At 41.6% G+C, this 19,282-nt stretch overlaps 1 protein-coding gene across 1 annotated transcript in view; it reads right to left on the minus strand.

Moving 5' to 3' along the window:
• Positions 1–5,093, minus strand: part of SPRED1 (sprouty related EVH1 domain containing 1) — a 136,005-nt gene extending 130,912 nt beyond the window's left edge. Inside the window, exon 1 of the mRNA XM_047075342.1 lies at positions 4,825–5,093. Coding sequence (XP_046931298.1) covers positions 4,825–4,856 — 32 coding nt within the window. The 5' untranslated portion in view covers positions 4,857–5,093. The remainder of the gene's footprint in view (positions 1–4,824) is intronic.
• Positions 5,094–19,282: the final 14,189 nt, after the last annotated feature.

Consider the following 19,282-nt stretch of genomic DNA (forward strand, 5'->3'; position numbering starts at 1 on the left):
AACCATTCTGAGTGCCACAAAAACATCTCAGGGATTTGTAATGACTTTGGCTCTGGACTCTAAGATGCAGCTAGGACACAAAACTTTTCATAAATAGTGAATTAAATCTAACTGTTAAAGAATGAAAAAATTCATTATCCGCATTAACTTCTTAAACTAATGAAGTTGTAAAATTATCCCTTAGTCTTAGGTTAATATGATTAGTATGAAAAACCTAATGAAAAGACTTACTTTTGACACTTTTTAGCCAGTAAGTAAAGCATGAGAGCTAGTCTCTTCTTAGGACATTCCTTTTAGAACTATTCAAATTGGTGTTTAAGCCCAATAGCCTTTTGCTCACTTATTCATCCAGAGGCCATATTTCTTTAAAAGAAAAAGAAAAGCAGTACAAAGTTCTCACATCTATGAGGTGTATCTATATTATCAAAAACAAATGGCTATTAAACCCAAAATAATAAAGTCTTAACAGATTATTAAGGTACCAAGTGTTTTCAAATTTTGTATCTTGGTTCTTCAAAATTCATGCTCTTACTTCAGCTTCTTACCAGATTTCTACTGGAAGTCTTTTATTTGCTTAAACATGTCAAAAACAATATAATAAAATCAATCAATTAACCAATGCACATGTTACAAGTAGTCTGGCGACTTGTAACGTGCCTATCACTGTATTACTTTACGGTAATTTAGTACAGGAAGGGCTTATAATGATGCTTAGTTCAAGCTGCTCAAATGAAACAAGCAAACAGAAGCCCACAAAAGCTGTACTTGTCCAGAATCACAGAATAATTAGTGACAATGACAAAAAGGCATCTTCCAATTCCAAGTCCAATGCTCTTTACATTAAACCATACTGCATGAAAGTTGGTAAGAGGTAAATTATCTGCAAAAACCTTCTATACGATGACTTTATTCTATTTGTTTAAAGTTTATTTTTTTTTTTTTTTGAAAAAGAGAGAGAGAGAGAGAGAGAGAGAGAGAGGAGGGTGTGAGGGAGGGGCAGAGAGAGATAGAGAATCCCAAGCAGGCTCCACAGTATCAGCACAGAGCCCAGGGGCGGTTGATCTCACCAACCATGACATTATGACAAAAGTTGGACACTCAATTGGCGCCCCTAATTCTATGTGTAATATGGTATTTTAAAACAGTCTGGTTGCCCAAAACAACCTAACTAGTTTTTTGGGTATTTTTAATCAATTTTATTTTACCACCCAGCACTTTAAAAATAGGAACAAGATCTCATTTCCACCTTCAAAATTGGCAAAAATTTTTTCAAAAAGAACTGGACAGACATTTCAAGACATAAGCACTCTCATATACTAAGTTTTTCTTTTCTAGAGGGCAATTTAGCAGAAAAAACTTAAAATTTGCATCTCCTTTAAGTCCACTCCTAGACTATCTCAAGGAAAGAGTAAAAGATTTAAATGAAGACAGAACTCAGGATCAAAAGCAGCACTGTTCAGGAATAACAGAATAGTTAACTGGTTCAAACTAATGTATATTATATACTGCACATAATACAGCCATCAAAAGCTGTTCTACGAAATATTTAATGATACAGAAAAGTCACAACATAATAGGGTATGATAGTTTCTACTACGCAACTCCACTCTACAGAGGATACAGATATATCCATAAAATAATAAAGAAGGAATTCATTACAGTGCATGGAACATAGTAAAAATACAATGAATGAATAGGATTCATCATCAACATCATAGGAAAGGTTTAATTATAGTGTATCAAATGTTTACTTGTTATCTGAATAATAAATACACAAATTATTACCTACTCCCTTTAAAGACTATTTTGTACATTATCTGAAATTACTACTCTTGCAAGGAGGAAATTATTTTTTTAAATAACACTTTTAATGCAGTTCCAGTTATTACTGAAGTTTGGAAAAGAAAAGCAGACTTTTACCAATCGTTCCCTAAATTTGACATTGCGTAAGATCAAGTCTTACATATAACAAATCCTTCATTAGTTACTGATTACATACATATACACAATCAACTTTTGACAGCTATCTGTCTCTCTACATAGAACTTTAATTTCAAATAACAGAGCATGTACTAGAGGATTTCAAAATGAGGCTTCTAAAGGCCTTACTGGATTTTACCACAATATTTGTCTAGAAAAAGTTAAGTTTCCCAAGATATTGGTGATTTTCACTTTTTTTAAAGGCTGAAATCAGGTGGAAAAAACATTTAAGTGTTAAGAACAGTCTCTAATGTAATTAAATTCCTATTGATTATGGCTTCTAAAAAAGGAGGAAAGTGGGGAAAAAAATATATGTAAGGCCCAAATAAAATCTGTATCACAGGGCAGTTTTACTATGCTGAGGCTTTAAGGGCCTACATATTTTTTGTTTCTTCAAACTATATATGATTATAAATAATAAATTGCCACTTCAAAACATTACTATATATATTAAAAATAAGATAAACTGTTGGAATAAAAGCTACATTCCAAAGAAGTTCACACTTTGTGATTTGCCTAATGTACAATGTTGGCTCTAATAAAACTGATTACCAGATGAACACATCACTTCCTAAAATAAAAAAAAAAATTTTAAATAAAACACCCAAGAGTTTGTCCCCAGGAAGAATTAACGTCTCCTAGAGAAATAATATATACGCTAAAGCATATTTTTCTGTTCTATCAAAACTAACATAACAAAGCCCCTAGGAAATAACATATTAATAAAGCAGGAGAAATTCATGAAAGCAGAAATCTAAAAGTCTGAGTGAGCCAATTGCCAAGTTCTTATATTAATTAAATTTAAAATTTTTTTAAAAAGCAATCCTCTCAGTAAAACTTGTCATTTGGTGTTTCAAATATCAACATATTTAGGATTAAACTAGTGGGAACTTTTACTCGTTTCAGTGTTAACAGCAGTTATCATCCACCTGATTTCGCTACCTTTTTGAAAAACTTGGATTCTTAATATGTCCATGGCCAAGTATTCTAGAAAGAGCCCATTTAGAAACAATTTATTTTACACGTGTCAATTCACACTCCCTCATTTGTTTTTCTAATAGATGCATCCAAAAAGGAAATATTAGTATTTTAGTTTAAATATGGTAATTCGCCTTTTTCCATCTCTCAAATAGAACTTGACATTTTGATCCAGGCTACTTTCTTAAAAGATAACAGTAAAAATGATCGTCATTCCGTTCAGGATTTTTAGCAGTTTTTCCCCTAACTAAGCGTTATCTGAGATACTTCTTGATCTCTCTCAAAGTAGGTCTAATCTGCGGAAGGCAATGAGACAGTGTACTGCACTGTGAATGGACAGCCAGGTATTTTATGAATGGAGGCGATCACGTGATCCCAGCACCTCCCCGAACTGATATTTCCCACATAACTGTGTCAACATTCTGAGAACAGGGGTAGTTGTTTGTGTGTGCGTATGTTTTTGAATTTAACCTGTAACTTCGAATTCTCCTTACTCCCTGAACTCAAAAATCTACACGAAGACAGACCGTCAAGCTTCGAATTTTTATCTTGGGAAATCCTTTCAAGATGTCCAAGGTGATGGATGTTTAATTATTTTTTTATGAATGAAGAGTGTGCTATGCAAATGAGGGCGATTCACAAAAAGAGAGAGAACATGGCGGCCACTTCTGCTTCTAGACTGCACTGACACTGCAGCAATCTACCTTCTCCCACACCCGCTCATCATAAGAGTGTGTTGGGGGTGGGGGGGTTGAGAAGAAACGCCGCTTGGCATTTCTCAAGCTATTTTACGTTAAACAGGCCTAGGCTTTCGGATTTAAAAGTCCACTCAAAAAGGTCTGACTCGAGGAATGCACTTTATTTAAAGGAATGCATCCTAGGACTAGTCCTCTCTTAACTCTTTCCAATCCTCCAGAGATAAACAAAACTTGAACTTAATTACAAGAAAACGATGCAAACATTCTGCATGAATATTAAATCCGGTCTCAATAAAAACTGTTCCCGCAACCATTATTCCTTCCGGCAGCCGTTACTTTAAAGCAAAAATATTTAAAAGGCAACGTATTACGTTTGGAAAACAAACAGCCCAAATAAAAACTTAAAACCATGACAGTCCAGAAGTTAATGAAGTTATCAACATATCCAGCAACGTAAATACTGTTAAACCAACGTAAATGGTGTTTCTCAACACAGCTGAAGGATAAAAATTAACATTCAATATTCTTCTATGCTCCTGGTAAAGACAAGCCCAGCATTCGCAAAGGTAAAATATAACAGTTCAACATCTCCTACACTCCAGGTGTCCTTAATGTCATTAAATTCTAAAAATGTTTCCCTAGTTCCATTTTTTTACATGAAGCTTACAGGTCATAAGTTTAAGGGGGGGGGGGGGGAGGCTTAATCGGTATTTAAGAGTCACTGACTCATCGAATTAAGATTCAAGAGCAGTTTGCTGCAGGAGGTGCTCCCACACGCTAGTTTCCAAGTGAAATAGCTATAAAGGAAACAGGATGGATATTCAGGTTATGTTGATAGGTATGTTAAGTGAAAAAGGACAAGCCAGGGGCTTCCAGGCAAAGAGGTAATTTCTACCCCGCCACCATCCATCCACATTACTCCATCTCATGGACGTACAACTGCCATCCCACCCCAACATTCAATACCCTCCCCAAAAGTGAGCAACTAAATGCATGGGGGGTGGGGGGGGGTGCTGCCATTAAATAAAATGGCTAAAAAATCAAACGTTATCTCCAGAATAAGATGCACCGCACTCTCCAGGTTTGCAAGCTTTCCGGCACCCAAGTCTCGGAGGGGTCGTCGAAAGGAGGGGGGGGGGGTACTAATTAAGATCAATGAGGCGCTTACTCGTTGTCAGAAGTCGCCGTCTCCTCGCTCATCTTTCCCTCACCGCGATCCGATCTGGAGATGGAGGAGCAAGAGCAGGCGGAGGAGCAGCAGCAGCAGCAGCACCGAGGGGCAGGAGGCAGCGGCGGCCGGGGGGGCGCGGGGGCAGCGGCTCAGGGGCCTCACCATGGTGGACGCCTCACCCGGAACGGTGCCCCCCCAGCCGGGAACCCCGGCCACCCCCGCAGGGGGGTGGCGGCAACAACCTCCGCCGTGGCGACCCCAGCCTCTTCCTCCGCCTCAGCGCCCAGCCAAGGGATCCGAGGAGGCCAGGGAGGGTGGGTGGAAAGGAAAAAGAGAAGAGGGGCTGCGAAGGCTGACTGGAGAGCTGCTCCTCCCGCCACCAGGGTGGAGCGCGGCGGGGTCCGGCCAGGAAGGAGCGGGCGGGCGGAGAACCCGGGAGCAGAGGCGGCGCTTCCCTCAGGGATGCGGCGAGGAGGAAGCTGAGCTCCGTTCGGTGGGGGCCGGCGGGAGGGTGCCGAGCCCAGGCTCCGGGCGGCGGCGGCGCGGTCCTGCCGGAGCCCACCCCACCATCTCCCACCTCGCCGCCGGCTGCCCGCTCAGCGCCCGGCGGCGACCGGGGCGGTCCTCAGGGACGAGCAGGACCGAGCGAGGGGCCTCGCGGCGGCAGATTCCTCCAGACACGCTCCAGCCGGGACAACTCCAGCAGGGGGAGGAGGGGGCGGCGGGGAGCGTGTGAGGCCAGGACAGGCGAGCCGATCGCCCCCACCCGGGCCGGAGCAGAGCGGGCGCGCCCAGGAGACAGGGTGCCGGGAAGCAGCGGGAGAGCGAGGAGGACGGCCGCAGGTCCCCCCACCAGCCGGTGCCCACCAGCAGCTCGGCGGGCCAGCTCCTCACACCCGCCAGAGGGGAGCCGTGAGGGGGGCGGCGGAAGCGCTCACGCCGCCCGCTCCTTCCGCCGCCGCCGCCGCTGCCCGAACCGGGGGCGCCCACGGGAGAAGGAGGCGAAGTAGTCCCTGGCGACTTCTCCCGGCCGCCTGCCTCCCCCGGGGGCCAGAGCGGGCACGGGGTGGGGTTGCCGAGCGCAGTACCCGGGCTGTGAGGGCGTGTGGGTAGGGCTAAAAGCTGCGGCCTCCGGGCGAATCACTGCAAGTCGAAGTCGTGTGCAGCATAGCAAGTTTCAGGAAAGTAGTTCCCTCCCTTCATTTCCCAAATCGTTGTCGAGCCACAGAGCGGGGAAAGGAGGAGGGAGGCGGAGGGATACGCCAGGCACCGCGCTCGGTGTGCGTGCGCGCGCTCCAAACTCTTGGCACGCTGCGAAAGGGGGCGGGGGTGTGAGCTGCACGGGGAGCAGCTTGGGAGGTTGCATTGTTGCGCCGCGTTACTCCCCGTTACTCCCCGTTACTCGCTTTGGAATATCCGGGTTGTTAGAACGGGAAGGCTAGAATGACAGTGTGCTCAAGGAGGAAATTAGCGGCTGCTCTGTTTTGCCCCGCGCGCGCGGGCGCGCGCGCGTGTGTGTGTGTGCGTGTGTGTGTGTGTTCCTTGCAGAGCAAAGAATGGAACTGGCATGAGTTCATTTTTAGTTGGTGGGGGTTAGGGGGAGGGACCGTACAAAGAGAGCTCCGCCTGCTGTCCCTCTGGTTGCATTGCTGCAATCCCCTAGCTGCATGCATAGCGGGAGTGTGTGTGTGTGTGTGTGTGTGTGTGTGTGTGTGTGTGTGTGTTAGAGAGTTAGTTTTAATACCTTGGATTCTTACTGCGCAAGGGGTATGCTGTGCAGGGCATTCATCTCCGAAAGCTAGAGTGGTTGTTAATGGAGAACGACTTCCATTGAAGCCCAGAGTAGGCGTGTTACATGAATCTGGCGCAGCCAGAAGCACAGGAAATAACTCCCGCTGCGAGTGAGGTTGCATAACTATAGCGCAGAAGATGCCTCTGTGGCACGAACTGCTCTAAACGGAGGCGGAACGATTATTGAATAGGCAGCTGTCACTTTTGCATTGTTAGAGGACAATGTATGCATTCATCTCAAAAGGTTTTTGCACAGAAACCTGCTGGGGTTTCAGCCGGGAGTCTAGGGTCTGTGGGACTAGAGGACTCACACACAGCTCCTGGCTCTGCAAATTCTATTATCCCTTCTCCACCTAGAAAGCCAGCCTATACACGATCCAGCCTGGGGACTGAATCCGAAGTTTCTGACGCATCTCCCGAGCTTTCAGTCTAGCTTTGGGTGCAATGCTTTTCTCTTCATTCTCAGGTTTGTGCGACCTGAGAGTAAAAAGATTGTTGCTCCTTCCACCTCGAGGGGTAGAACGATTCCTGATGAGGAGGAAAGTGGGAAAACCTCCCAAACAAGCCAGCATTCCTCATCAGTCCTCTGTCTCCAGGAGGTTTCAGGATTGTTGCTCTCTAAAGTACGGTACACTAGCCTGTTACGAGTATTTTGCACATAGTAGGTGCTTAATAAATGTGGAATAAAGGGGCCAACTCACTCAGGCGGCCCAAAACACCAGCTTGTTGATTTCTGAGGTTTCGCTATGGAACTCTTGCTTCTTGCCTGGGGAGCACAATTGACCTTACTCAGAGGGAGGAAGGGACAATGTTGGTGACTGGAAGAGGTGAGAGGCTCTGTGAGAGAAGTTACCTCTGTTACCCCTGAACATGTGTTTTTTATCTTGTTCCTGGGAAGACCCTGTTACCGGAAGTATTGATAACTCCCTACTACCACTACCCACTTTGGCTTCTCAGATTTGAATCAAGTTCCATCAGTTAGAATTTGTTCCAGACAAGTTAGCTAAACTCTGTGCCTGGGTAAAATGTGGATAATAGTACCTAATTCATAGAGCTGCTGTACTGATTAATGAGGTAATAATATACAAAGCACTTAGCACAGATTAAGAGCCCAATAAGCCCTAGCTCTTACTCTGATTTTGTAAAATGGAGATTATAATAAAGTATGACAAGGTGGTGGCAGCAATGGCTTTGAAGGTTAAATGTAGCCTTGTTTGTTCACTCAACAAACAACTATTGCTTTTCTTCTGTGTACCACTCTTGCTAGACACATGGCTTGGCCTTTTGCAAGCCATCAATAAATGATTGCTCTGAGAGTCATTGTGATTAAGTAAGTACAAGGAATGTTGGGTCACTTGCAAAGGCCTCCTTTTCTTTTGAGGAAATTTGCATCTTTTGAGGTTCAACTGCATCATGGAAAACATGAAAGGCTTTGAGGGGAAGACATGAAAGGCATCTTGGCTTTTGCATGTGCAGGGAACTGTGCTGGCCACTTTCACACACATTACTTACCTAGAGGAGCAAGATATGATCAACAGCCCAAATTAATGCTCTTTAGATGGTTCCCAATCCTATGACCAAGACACTCACCAGACTGTTCCTTGCCTTTGATGTTCACCATGCCACTCTCAGGACACTTTTGTGCCCTTGTTTTTGAGGGTGCATTTCTAGCCCTCTCCTTTCACCCAGTTGTTGAAGATCTTACCAGCTTACTAGACAATTGCCTTGAGCTGCAGAGCTCTGAGAATTCTACCCTGAAACAATCAGAAATGGTCCTATGTTGAAGTTCAGAGCCCAGGGGTCTTCCCAGTCTGATTTTCTGTCACAGCTACCCTAAGGTCAAAAGGCCTCACTGGTCTATCCCCATGTCTGTACCTTACCTGGTGCAAGAGACGTAACAACCAAATGAAATGTTTAAGACCTTGAGTCCTGGTTTATAAATAAACAAATATTTTTAAATTTGAGATAATTGGGGAAACAAACACTAACTGGAGATTGATGATATTAAGGGATTTTTAAAAAGTATTAGTGTTGCGGGGTTTTTTAAAGTCTTCATCTTTTGGAAATACATATTGAACTATCTATGGATGAAATGATATTCTGAGATTTGCTTCAAAATAATTCAGTGGGGTGAGGAGTGGGAAGAAGTAAGGGGATAGAGATGAAACAAGATTGGTTATGGGATGATGATGAGCACATTCTCTTTATTATTTCACACATTTGAAATTTTCTATAATAAAACCTTTTTTTCTTTTTTAGTACACTGCAAGAACTGCTTTAATGCAGATTCCTTGGCCCCATTCCCAAGATTGTGATCAGCAGATCTGTAATGGGACCGACAAATGTGCTTTTTCAGAAGTATGCCAGCTACTTAGTTTTTCTTAGCCCTTCACAGTCTTCTCTCTCTCTCATCTACTTGTGTCCTCCCGTCTCTGAACACATTCATTACCTAAGAACCTCTATTCCAGTAGCACACAGAAAAGGGTGGCCCAACATATTTCATAGGCTAAGGCAGATACTGGTCAAGGCCAAACAGCTGTTTCAGCTGAGGAAGGTGGATCCAATGAGATTCGAAACGCTGTGGGAGAAGGTAAATATAGATCACAGTGTTACCTTGAATTCCTAGTCCATTCATTTGGTATAGCTACCAATGAGCACTAGGCAAAGATTCCATAGCCATGTCAGGGGTTAACAGGGCAAGGGAGCTTGTATTTACTTGGTTGTATTTTCTCAGGTGGGTCTGTGGGAAAGAGGCTGGTCACAATCACTGCTGATCACAGGTGGCTCTCATTACTATTGTCCTCAGTTTTAGAGAATTAGCCACAACCACTTAAAAACTTGTTATACATGATTAATTATTAAAAGCATGTATGTGCCAACAGCACAAGTGCCAAGTAACTGCCAGTAAAGGACGTCATCACACTTAAGAAGATACAAATGGATTCTGGGTTCTAAGTAGGTATCAGAGCAAGGTTCACAAGGTCAACAAAAGTGGCCTGTCCTCATGGAGGCCCTGGCAGATGGCATGTCGTACTCTAATTCAAGGCATTCTCCCTCATTCCAGACCACTCAGTCCACAATGATCATCTTAAAAACTCAGTATTCGTCTTCTCAAATTCTCTTATTTTTGCCTTTACTGTTTTACACTTGTATTGATAATTCTCTCCTCTCTAACCAACTTTTTATGAGTTTATGTTTGTTTTCCCAGTTAAATATTAAGTAGCTTGAAGGCAGTGACTTCAGCTCAGGTCATGATCTCATGATTGCATGATCTCATGCAATCAAGCCCTCCATTGGGCTCCACAATGAGTATGGAGCCTGCTTGGAGGTCTCTCTCCCTCTTTCTGCAGCGCTCTCTCTCTCTCTCTCTCTCTCTCTCTAAATAAATAAATAAATAAACATTTTTAAACATTTTTAAATTGAGGCTGTATTGACTGGCACAGTGATGGAAATTCAGAGTCCCCTCTGGCTTCTTATTGCCACTATAACACTATAGCAGTTCAGCATTTCATACATGCTGTCCCTTGCACTAATAAGCTTTCAGCAGATATTTGTGTACTTGAAAAGCCACAAGAGAAAATAATCATGCAACATTGGAGGTTCTAACAGTGCATAAAGTACATATTCATATTTCCATTTCTAAACATTACCCCTTAGCAGATGTATTTTAAATTTTGTATTTTAGGGGCGCTTGGGTGGCTCATTTGGTTCTGCATATGACTTTGGCTCAGGTCATGATCTCACGTTTTGTGGGTTCAAGCCCCACGTCGGGTTCTGTGCTGACAGCTCAGAGCCTGAAGCTTGCTTCAGATTCTGTGTCTCCTCTCTCTGCCCCTTCCCAACTCTCTCTCTCTCTCAAAAATAAATAAACAGTAAAAATTTTTTTTTAATTCTGTATTTTAAAACTGTAGTTAGAAAATACCTAGAGCAAAAAAAAAAAAAAAAAAAAAAAAAAAGAATATACCTAGAGCAAAGGGGACTGATTCTGTTTTCATGCTGTACTTTAATGAACAATCTCTTATTTTCTTTTTCTTCTTTTCTTTCTTTCTTTCTTCTTTCTTTCTTTCTTTCTTTCTTTCTTTTTCTTTCTTTTTTAGTGTAACCAGTCTCTTGGCTAATGAGCTCTGCCTCTCAGTGGAATTACTAAATGGTAACCATGTTTCTAAATAGTTTCCTTGCCTCTGGCATGAGTCTGTTTCTCCATCACTAGGGTTTCCATGTTCTTCCAAACTAATACAAAGTATAAAGGATAAGTATGCTATTTTATTTTTCTCCCAAAGGACTGCAATTGTTGGTCTGGTAGTATCCGGTGAGTGTGAAATCAGTTTACTTTTAATGCTATAACTGCCTTTTACAGGAAGTTTCCACAAGATTACAACCAGTACAAGGGAAATGAGCAGTCTGTGATTTCCTTTATTTTCAGCATAATCTTAGCAGGGAGGATGCTTACCAGGCCCCACACTACTAAATAAAGCACTTCTCCCTTATCATCATTCTCCCAAATGTACTTGGCATGCTTGTTCCTTGAAGGTTATATCCCATTACAATAAGTATGAAAGATTGAAATATCTGTTACATAAAATTTCCAAGGCTATGTGCATGCAACAAATTCAATACCACAAAAGAGTCTAAATGATTCCTTGGATTTTGTTTTAAATATGTCACTTGACTTCCCTTTTAGTGAATAATACTTAGCCATTGTATAGGACTGTAAAACTTGGAATGCCCTTGAGGAACTTACCTTCCTAACACCCTTGCCCACTAGGTATTATCATCAATTCCAATTTATAGAAAGAATTAGGAACTGAAGATCACAGAGGTTAGGTGACCTCTAGCCAGAGGTCACACATTAGTAAGAGTGTGGCTAGAGTTCCTTTAAAAATGCACGTGAGCATGTGTATGTGTGTGTGTATGTGCGTGTGCGCGTGCGTGTGTGTTTGTGTGTGTGTGTTGTGATATTATATCTAACTTCCCAGAGAGGAGATCCTTGGTGGGATATTCTATTTCATTCAAGTCATTACTGTGGATGATGACTTGGCTGGAGAATTGTCCTTTAGAACAGGGGAAGATTAAATCTCTTGGCTGTTATCAGCTGTCTTGTGTGGGCCTCAGGTACGTAAATTCTCTTGTATCATCAGTTCCAGAGGCAAAAACATCTGATTGTCTTTTGGTAATGCTAGCAGATCTGATGATCCTGGTAACCACTAGCCATGTGTGGCTGTTTAAATTTAAGTTAATTAAACTCAGTAAGATTACAAACTTAGTCCTACCAGCTCCATTTCAAGTGCTCAACTGCCATGGACAGTTAGTGGCTACCATACTGGACAGTTCAGATGTAGAACACTTCCACCATCACAGAAGTGTCTTGTGGGTACATTCATGTGCAGGTGTGTTGCTGTAAACAACACAGGGAGTTATCTTGTTAATATGGGCACCTAACAATCATTATGCTTTCAAATATGTTGTGACTGGTTTGAACTGAACATTGCATTCCCTCTTTTAATCTTAGCTATGTCTCCGTTGCCATTAACTAAGGGTAAAAAAAGAGGTTAATTGCATCATTAGAGTCTTTGATAAACCGACAGAAGACATCTACATTGAGAAGCACTAATGAATGAATGAATGAATGAATTTATTTATTTAATAAAAATGCTTTGAATGCTCATGTTTAATACTGTAAATCCTTGCTACTCAAAGCAACAGAGTTTTCCTAGGAAGTTGCTAGAAATGCAAACTCTTGGGCTCCACCCTAGTCCTACTGAATTATAACCTGCATTTTAACAAGATCCCTAGGTGATTCATCTGCACATTAAAGTTTAAGAAGCCCTGCTGTAAATAATCTCTTTGTGTCTAGTAGTGGCCTTTCCTAACCTTGAGTAGGTGTATCTCTTCAGGCTTGCCTAGCCTCCAAGTATACAAAAGTAAGATATTCCCACCATCCTTTCCTGCCCCTACAAAAGAGGATTTTTATTCCTATTTATTTTAGCCTCATCTTTCTGGTCTAGGACGTAGACCACTCAGCACTTGGCCTCTGCTCCTCCCTAGATCAAGTCTACTACACTCCTCTCCATGGCGTCCCAGGACTGTCCGCCACGGAACCGTGCCAGTGAGGGCTGCCCCTTTCCTCCCACCTCCCCATTTCCCTCTTTTCTCTCAATTCTCCCTACTTTCCTAAGACACACTCTTTCTTTTTTCCCCCCACTCTCTTTTTCTGACTTTTCTGAAAGTGTCCTCCTGTTTCTACTCTGCAATATCACACTTCCATTTGGACTTCATCGCAGTTTATTAGGCATGTGTAAAGCCTGGTAGTTCTTTCTACACAGCCACTCAAGGAGTCTTACAACACTACGTTTTTGCTATAACTTCTATTTGCTATACTCTAATTTAAAAACAAACAGCATTGGCTCTTCCAGCCCTCTACCTGTGTTGTTACAACTATGAATAAACATAGTTTAGCAGTTGTAATTCCAAGAATATAGAAGTTTAGGTGATGAGGTAGGAGAGCTATAAAGGAAATGTCAGCATTAGAGGGAAAAGATAGCAGTTATTTTTATTATCTGTTTTGTATACCTTTGTATACCATCTTGTGTTATCTCAATGTTTCCTTTTGGCTTTCCATGTCTCCTAGATATATTGTAAAATTTCAGAGACCAGTAAAAAGATTGTTGCAATGGTCTACATTAGAGAAAATTAGAACACTGGTCAGGGGCTAGAGAGAGGAGGATGGATAAAATACATGTAGGTAAGAAATATTCAGGACTACGTTAGGTGCTGGGAGGAAGCCTGCTTTTTCAGAAATGTGCAGTCTAGCTAGGGAGACATGGAAAACCAAAAGGAAACATTTGGAAAATACAAGATGTTAAATGAATAAATGCCATGACAAGTAATAAAAATAACTGCTGTTGTTTTCCTCTAATCACACTAATCTTCTTAGCATCCCCAAATATGTCCATTTTGGAATTCTATGATAGTATCTTTAATAGGTTTGCATAATAAAATCTAAATATACACCAAATTGAACAATTCTGTGTTTAAAAATGATTAGATGCTGAAAACTTCAATTCCACTGACATCTGGACAGTCCTTACCCTACCAGACAGATGTGTTTTCTTTCTCGGAAGATTTTAAATCCTAAGGAGACACTGATTGTCCTTCATACTAGAGAATGCCACCCCAAGCTCTAAAGCTCTTTATCAGGAAGCTAAAACACTTCACACCCTTATTGTCTTCTGGGTCTTAGCCAATCTTTGTTTATTTCAAGTTTCCTTCCTTTGTTGGATCATCCCCAGTCTTCCTTCTGGGTCCCCTGCCAAACGATGCCAAGGACTTAGAACAGTCTCTCTTTACCAGCCTTATTGTCCTTGCTTATTTTAAGTATGTCTCCTGATATTTCCATAGAGCTTTTTAAAATTGATTTGGGAAAATAAAATTGCTTTCTACACCCAACATTATTTGGTCTAGTCTACATCTTAGAAATGTGGTTATTCTTAAAACATCCATGATACTATTAATTCAAAAAAAAATTTTTTTATATTTTTTTTTGAAGGAGAGACAGGAGTGAGAGTGGGGGAGGGGCAGAGAGAGAGGGAAACACAGAAGCAGGCTCCAGAGTCTAAGCTGTCAGCACAGAGCCCAGACGCTGAGCTCAAACCCATGATCCGAGCTGTGAGATCATTACCTGAGCCGAAGTTGGATGCTTAACCAACTGAGCCACCCAGGCACCGCCCCCCCCATGATACTATTCTTAACAATGTATTTGTTTATTCTCTATATTTAGTCTATATTGTTTCCAAGTTTTTATAAAACCCCAATATTCATATGTGTCAAGTTATTTTTGTATAATAACTTATAAAGTGAGATGTCTGGTAGGTGCTTTCTAAGTGTTATTTTATATGGTACTTGTAATTTATTACAACAAAAGGGCAACTTTTAATTTATATTTTGAATTTATATCTCTAAAGCTCCTATTCATTCAAATATATAAGTGATGTTAGAGATTTGGCCAAACTTTCATTCAAATGCATGAATTCTATTTATGTATGATCCCAGTTTGGGTTTTTTTTTTTTTTAACTTTTCACATATCTACAATGTCAGATTTCCTTGGAAATCACTTGCATGTAACCCATTTAACTCTAACATTAATCATTTCTGATTGATATTGATCCTCTTTTACAAAACCAAAGGGACTTAGTAAAGGATAGAGAGACCTTTTCAGAAAACTATCATTAGAATTTATTAGGGAGAGGTCCTTACGTGCACCTCTCAAGGGATTCATTTTTGATGAAATCGCAGAAGATAAGTCTACCAGAAGAATTCATTAACTAATTAGTTAATTCAGTATGCCAAGCTCAGTACTAGAAAGGACATGAAGGCAATACTTGACTTCAAGGAACTTATGTCTAGTGAAGGTGTAAACAGGTAAGTTGCTGTTCCCATGGTAGGTGCCAGAAGTCTTAGAAATGAAGTGCTAGGGGCGCCTGGGTGGCTCAGTCGGTTGAGCGTCCGACTTCAGCTCAGGTCACGATCTCAGGATCCGTGAGTTCGAGCCCCACGTCGGGCTCTGGGCTGATGGCTCAGAGCCTGGAGCCTGCTTCCGGTTCTGTGTCTCCCTCTCTCTCTGCCCCTCCCCCGTTCATGCTCTGTCTCTCTCTGTCTCAAAAATAAATAAATGTTAAAAAAAAAAAAAAAAAGAAATGAAGTGCTAAAGGAGCAATTCATTTGCCTCACATAAAATGGAGGATTAACAGTAGGAGCGCATTTAGGAAGAAACTCAGTTTTCCCCCTTTTGTGTAGGGAAAAACCCAGTTCTTTTCTACTGTGTTTCTCCCCTGAGTGTCTACTTTTACACAGCACACTCCACTTTTGGGTACCAAATGGGTGGAGGTTTTTCCCCGACATCAAGTATTTCCCTGCAACACCAGCTAGCTGGGCATCCTGTAATTTAACTCACTTCCTATACCATCTACCCGGAGATGGCATTAGATTCCACAGGTTAAAGCCTCAGTCCTATAAAACTGCCCCTCACCCCACCCTCATCTCTGCCCTCGCTTCAGTGCCAACTTCAGAAGCCAGTCACAAGCTCAGGGCTTCTAACCAACAGGCTATAGATCAGAGGTTCCCACAGCCCTCTCCTCAGGTTTGATTAACTTGCTAGAGGGGCTCCCAGAACTCAGGGAAACATTTACTTACATTGACCAATTTCTTTTTAAAAGGATATGATAAAGGGTGCAGATGAACATCCAGATGGAAGAGATGAGTAGGGCAAGGTATGTGGGAATGGGTGTGGAGCTACCATGCCCTCCCCAGGCACACCATTCTTCCAGCACCTACGTGTGTTCACCAACCTGGACGCTTTCTGAGCCCCCTAACATTGGGATTTTTATGGAGATTTCCTCACGTAGACATGATCAATTATTAACTTAGTTTCTAGCCTCTCTCCTCTCTGTGGAGAATAAGAGGTGGGGCTGAAAAATTCCAAGCTTCTAATCATGGTTCGGTCTCTCTGATGACCAGGTCCCATCCAGGAGCCATCTAGGAACCCACCCTGAGTCACCTCATGAGAACAAAAGATGCTCCTCGTGCTCTTATCACTTAGGAATTTATAAGGGTTTTAGGAGGTCTGTGTCAGGGACAGGGTCAAAGACAAATATTAGAACAAGAGGTGCTCCTAGTATTGTTATCACTTAGGAAATTACAAGGGTATTAAAAGTTCTCTGCCCGGAACTGGGGGCAGAGACCAATATATGTATTTTCTATTTTTTTTTTACAGTGAGTTACCATAAAACATTATTGTGAAACATAAACAAGAACAATGGAATGAAAAACCATCCTTGAAAGTGGCTTCACCCATGTGTTCAAGGAGAGTGTGAATAGGAAAAACAAAATGCTGATGACTGTTTATTTGTATAACTTCAACCTCCAAAGAGACAATCGCAGCTAAGAGAGATTTGATCAGTGTTTGGTTCTTTTTTGCACACTTTTATCTAACAACAAGGCCAGGATGCTGAAGATGAAACCCCATGAGGATGAAGTGATCACAGCTACTCCCCAAGCCTCAGACTGTTTAAATCTGTTACACCTTTCACCAATACCTGTCATCATTTTCCTGGGGAAAATGTCTGATACTACACAGTGATCTGATGGATGTTTCTGTGGCTGGCTTATTTATTTTCAATTATGTTTTCTGGAAGTTTTAAAATTTATTTTCTTTTTTTAAATTTGAGACAGAGGGTGCAAGTGGGGGAGAGGGGCAGAGAGAGAGAGAATCTTTAGCAGGCTCCACGCTCAGTACGGAGCCTGACACAGGGCCCCATCCCACGACTCTGGGATCATGACCTGAGCCCAAATCAAAAGTCGGATGCTCAACCAACTGAGCCACCCAGGCGCCCCTGGCAGTTATTTATTGCACAGGCCCTGTTGGTTTATTTCAACCCTCTACTATTAGTACCCAAATGCTTTGAGGAAATAATCTTTTACATAATGCACTTTGTTTTGATTCCCAGCTCAAGAACTGTCTGTGGTTGCTTTTTGTATACTAAATGCCCAGGGCCACCTGTCCTGATTCTTACCTCATCCTTCCCAATGTCATTCCCACTGGGCTTTCCATTTCTCTTGTCTCTTCTGAATGCATGTAAGAATTCTATACTTGGACATTTTTGGTGTGTTTCTTTTATTCCATGAGGATTTCTCAGGTTCCTAGTATATGTTCTGAATATCAAATTGAGAAAACAGGGGAGCTTTGCTTTCTAAGATTTCTTTTATCTTCCCAAAAGGTCTAGCTAGTATTGTCCCCTCCACAATGTTGACAGATAGAAGTTGCCTGTTGCCTTCCAAAAATATGAAGGAAGCTCAGGTGAATCTGGGTCATCATATGCAATTAAAAACTGTAATTTTAAAAGGCACAAAATAATTAATATCAAGGTGAAGAAATCCCAAAACTTAACCAGTTGCCTCAAGCCAGATATATTGGAGTTGAAGTTTACCACAGTTAACTTTATGTATGTATATATCATCTCAGTAATTCCCAAGTGCAAAGGCAAAAATACCAAACTGCCTTTTTTGTAGATTTTTATTTATTTTTTTATTTTTTTATTTTTTTCAATATATGAAATTTATTGTCAAATTGGTTTCCATACAACACCCAGTGCTCATCCCAAAAGGTGCCTTCCTCAATACCCATCACCCACCCTCCCCTCCCTCCCACCCCCCATCAACCCTCAGTTTGTTCTCAGTTTTTAACAATCTCTTATGCTTTGGCTCTCTCCCACTCTAACCTTTTTTTTTTTTTTCCTTCCCCTCCCCCATGGGTTTCTGTTAAGTTTCTCAGGATCCACATAAGAGTGAAACCATATGGTATCTGTCTTTCTCTGTATGGCTTATTTCACTTAGCATAACACTCTCCAGTTCCATCCACGTTGCTACAAAAGGCCATATTTCATTCTTTCTCATTGCCAAGTAGTATTCCATAGTATATATAAACCACAACTTCTTTATCCATTCATCAGTTAATGGACATTCAGGCTCTTTCCATAATTTGGCTATTGTTGAGAGTGCTGCTATGAACACTGGGGTACAAGTGCCCCTATGCATCAGTACTCCTGTATCCCTTGGGTAAATTCCTAGCAGTGCTATTGCTGGGTCATAGGGTAGGTCTTTTTGTAGATTTTTAAATTAAAACACATTCTTCTTGTAAAAAGTTAGAGCTCTATAGAAAAACTGTACAGAGTAAGAGCACTCCAATTTCACTTGTCTCAAAGGTGACTACTAGTAATAGTTTAGACAATATATTTAGATCATTTTTTATGTTTTAAAACACACACATAATAAAAATTCTTCCTTGGGGCGCCTGGGTGGCGCAGTCGGTTAAGCGTCCGACTTCAGCCGGGTCACGATCTCGCGGTCCGTGGGTTCGAGCCCCGCGTCGGGCTCTGGGCTGATGGCTCAGAGCCTGGAGCCTGTTTCCGATTCTGTGTCTCCCTCTCTCTCTGCCCCTCCCCGTTCATGCTCTGTCTCTCTCTGTCCCAAAAATAAATAAACGTTGAAAAAAAAAAATTTAAAAAAAAAATTCTTCCTTTTAAAATTTTTAAATGTTTATTTATTTATTTTGAGAGAGAAAGAGACAGAGAGAGAGAGAGAGCTCACGAGCAGGGGAGGGACAGAAAGAGAGGGAGAGAATCCCTGGCAGGCTCCACACTGTCAGTGACTCAGGGCTCAAACTCACAAACTGAGATCCTGACCTGAGCCAAAATCAAGAGTTGGATGCTTAACCGACTGGGCCACCCAGGCACCCTTTGAGTTCCTTTTTTAACATGCCATGTACATTCTTAATATTAGTATTCATTCTTTTGAATTGTGATACAGTATTTTAAAAGGTGAGTATAGTGTAATTTATTTATCTATTTCTCTCTATGAATGGACATCAATCATGGGTTTCCAGATTTGGGGGTTTTTAGTAGAAAAAATTCTTCAAGGACTTATCTCTGGGCTTAAAGGTGAAGATTTCTCTTAGAAACATTTATATAAGTGAAATTGCAAGGTCAAAGAAAATGAACATTTTAAATAACGGAAAATAATGATGCCACATTGTCTTCCAAAACCACTCTTCCATTTTTTAATCAATTATTTTCTCACCAATAGTGTATGAGAATACCTTTTCTCTCTACC

This window comes from Lynx rufus, unplaced genomic scaffold (genome assembly GCF_022079265.1).
Source record: "Lynx rufus isolate CCGP_SWC_20201006 ecotype Redwood Valley unplaced genomic scaffold, mLynRuf1.p SCAF_13, whole genome shotgun sequence".
Classification (NCBI taxonomy): Eukaryota; Metazoa; Chordata; class Mammalia; order Carnivora; family Felidae; genus Lynx; species Lynx rufus.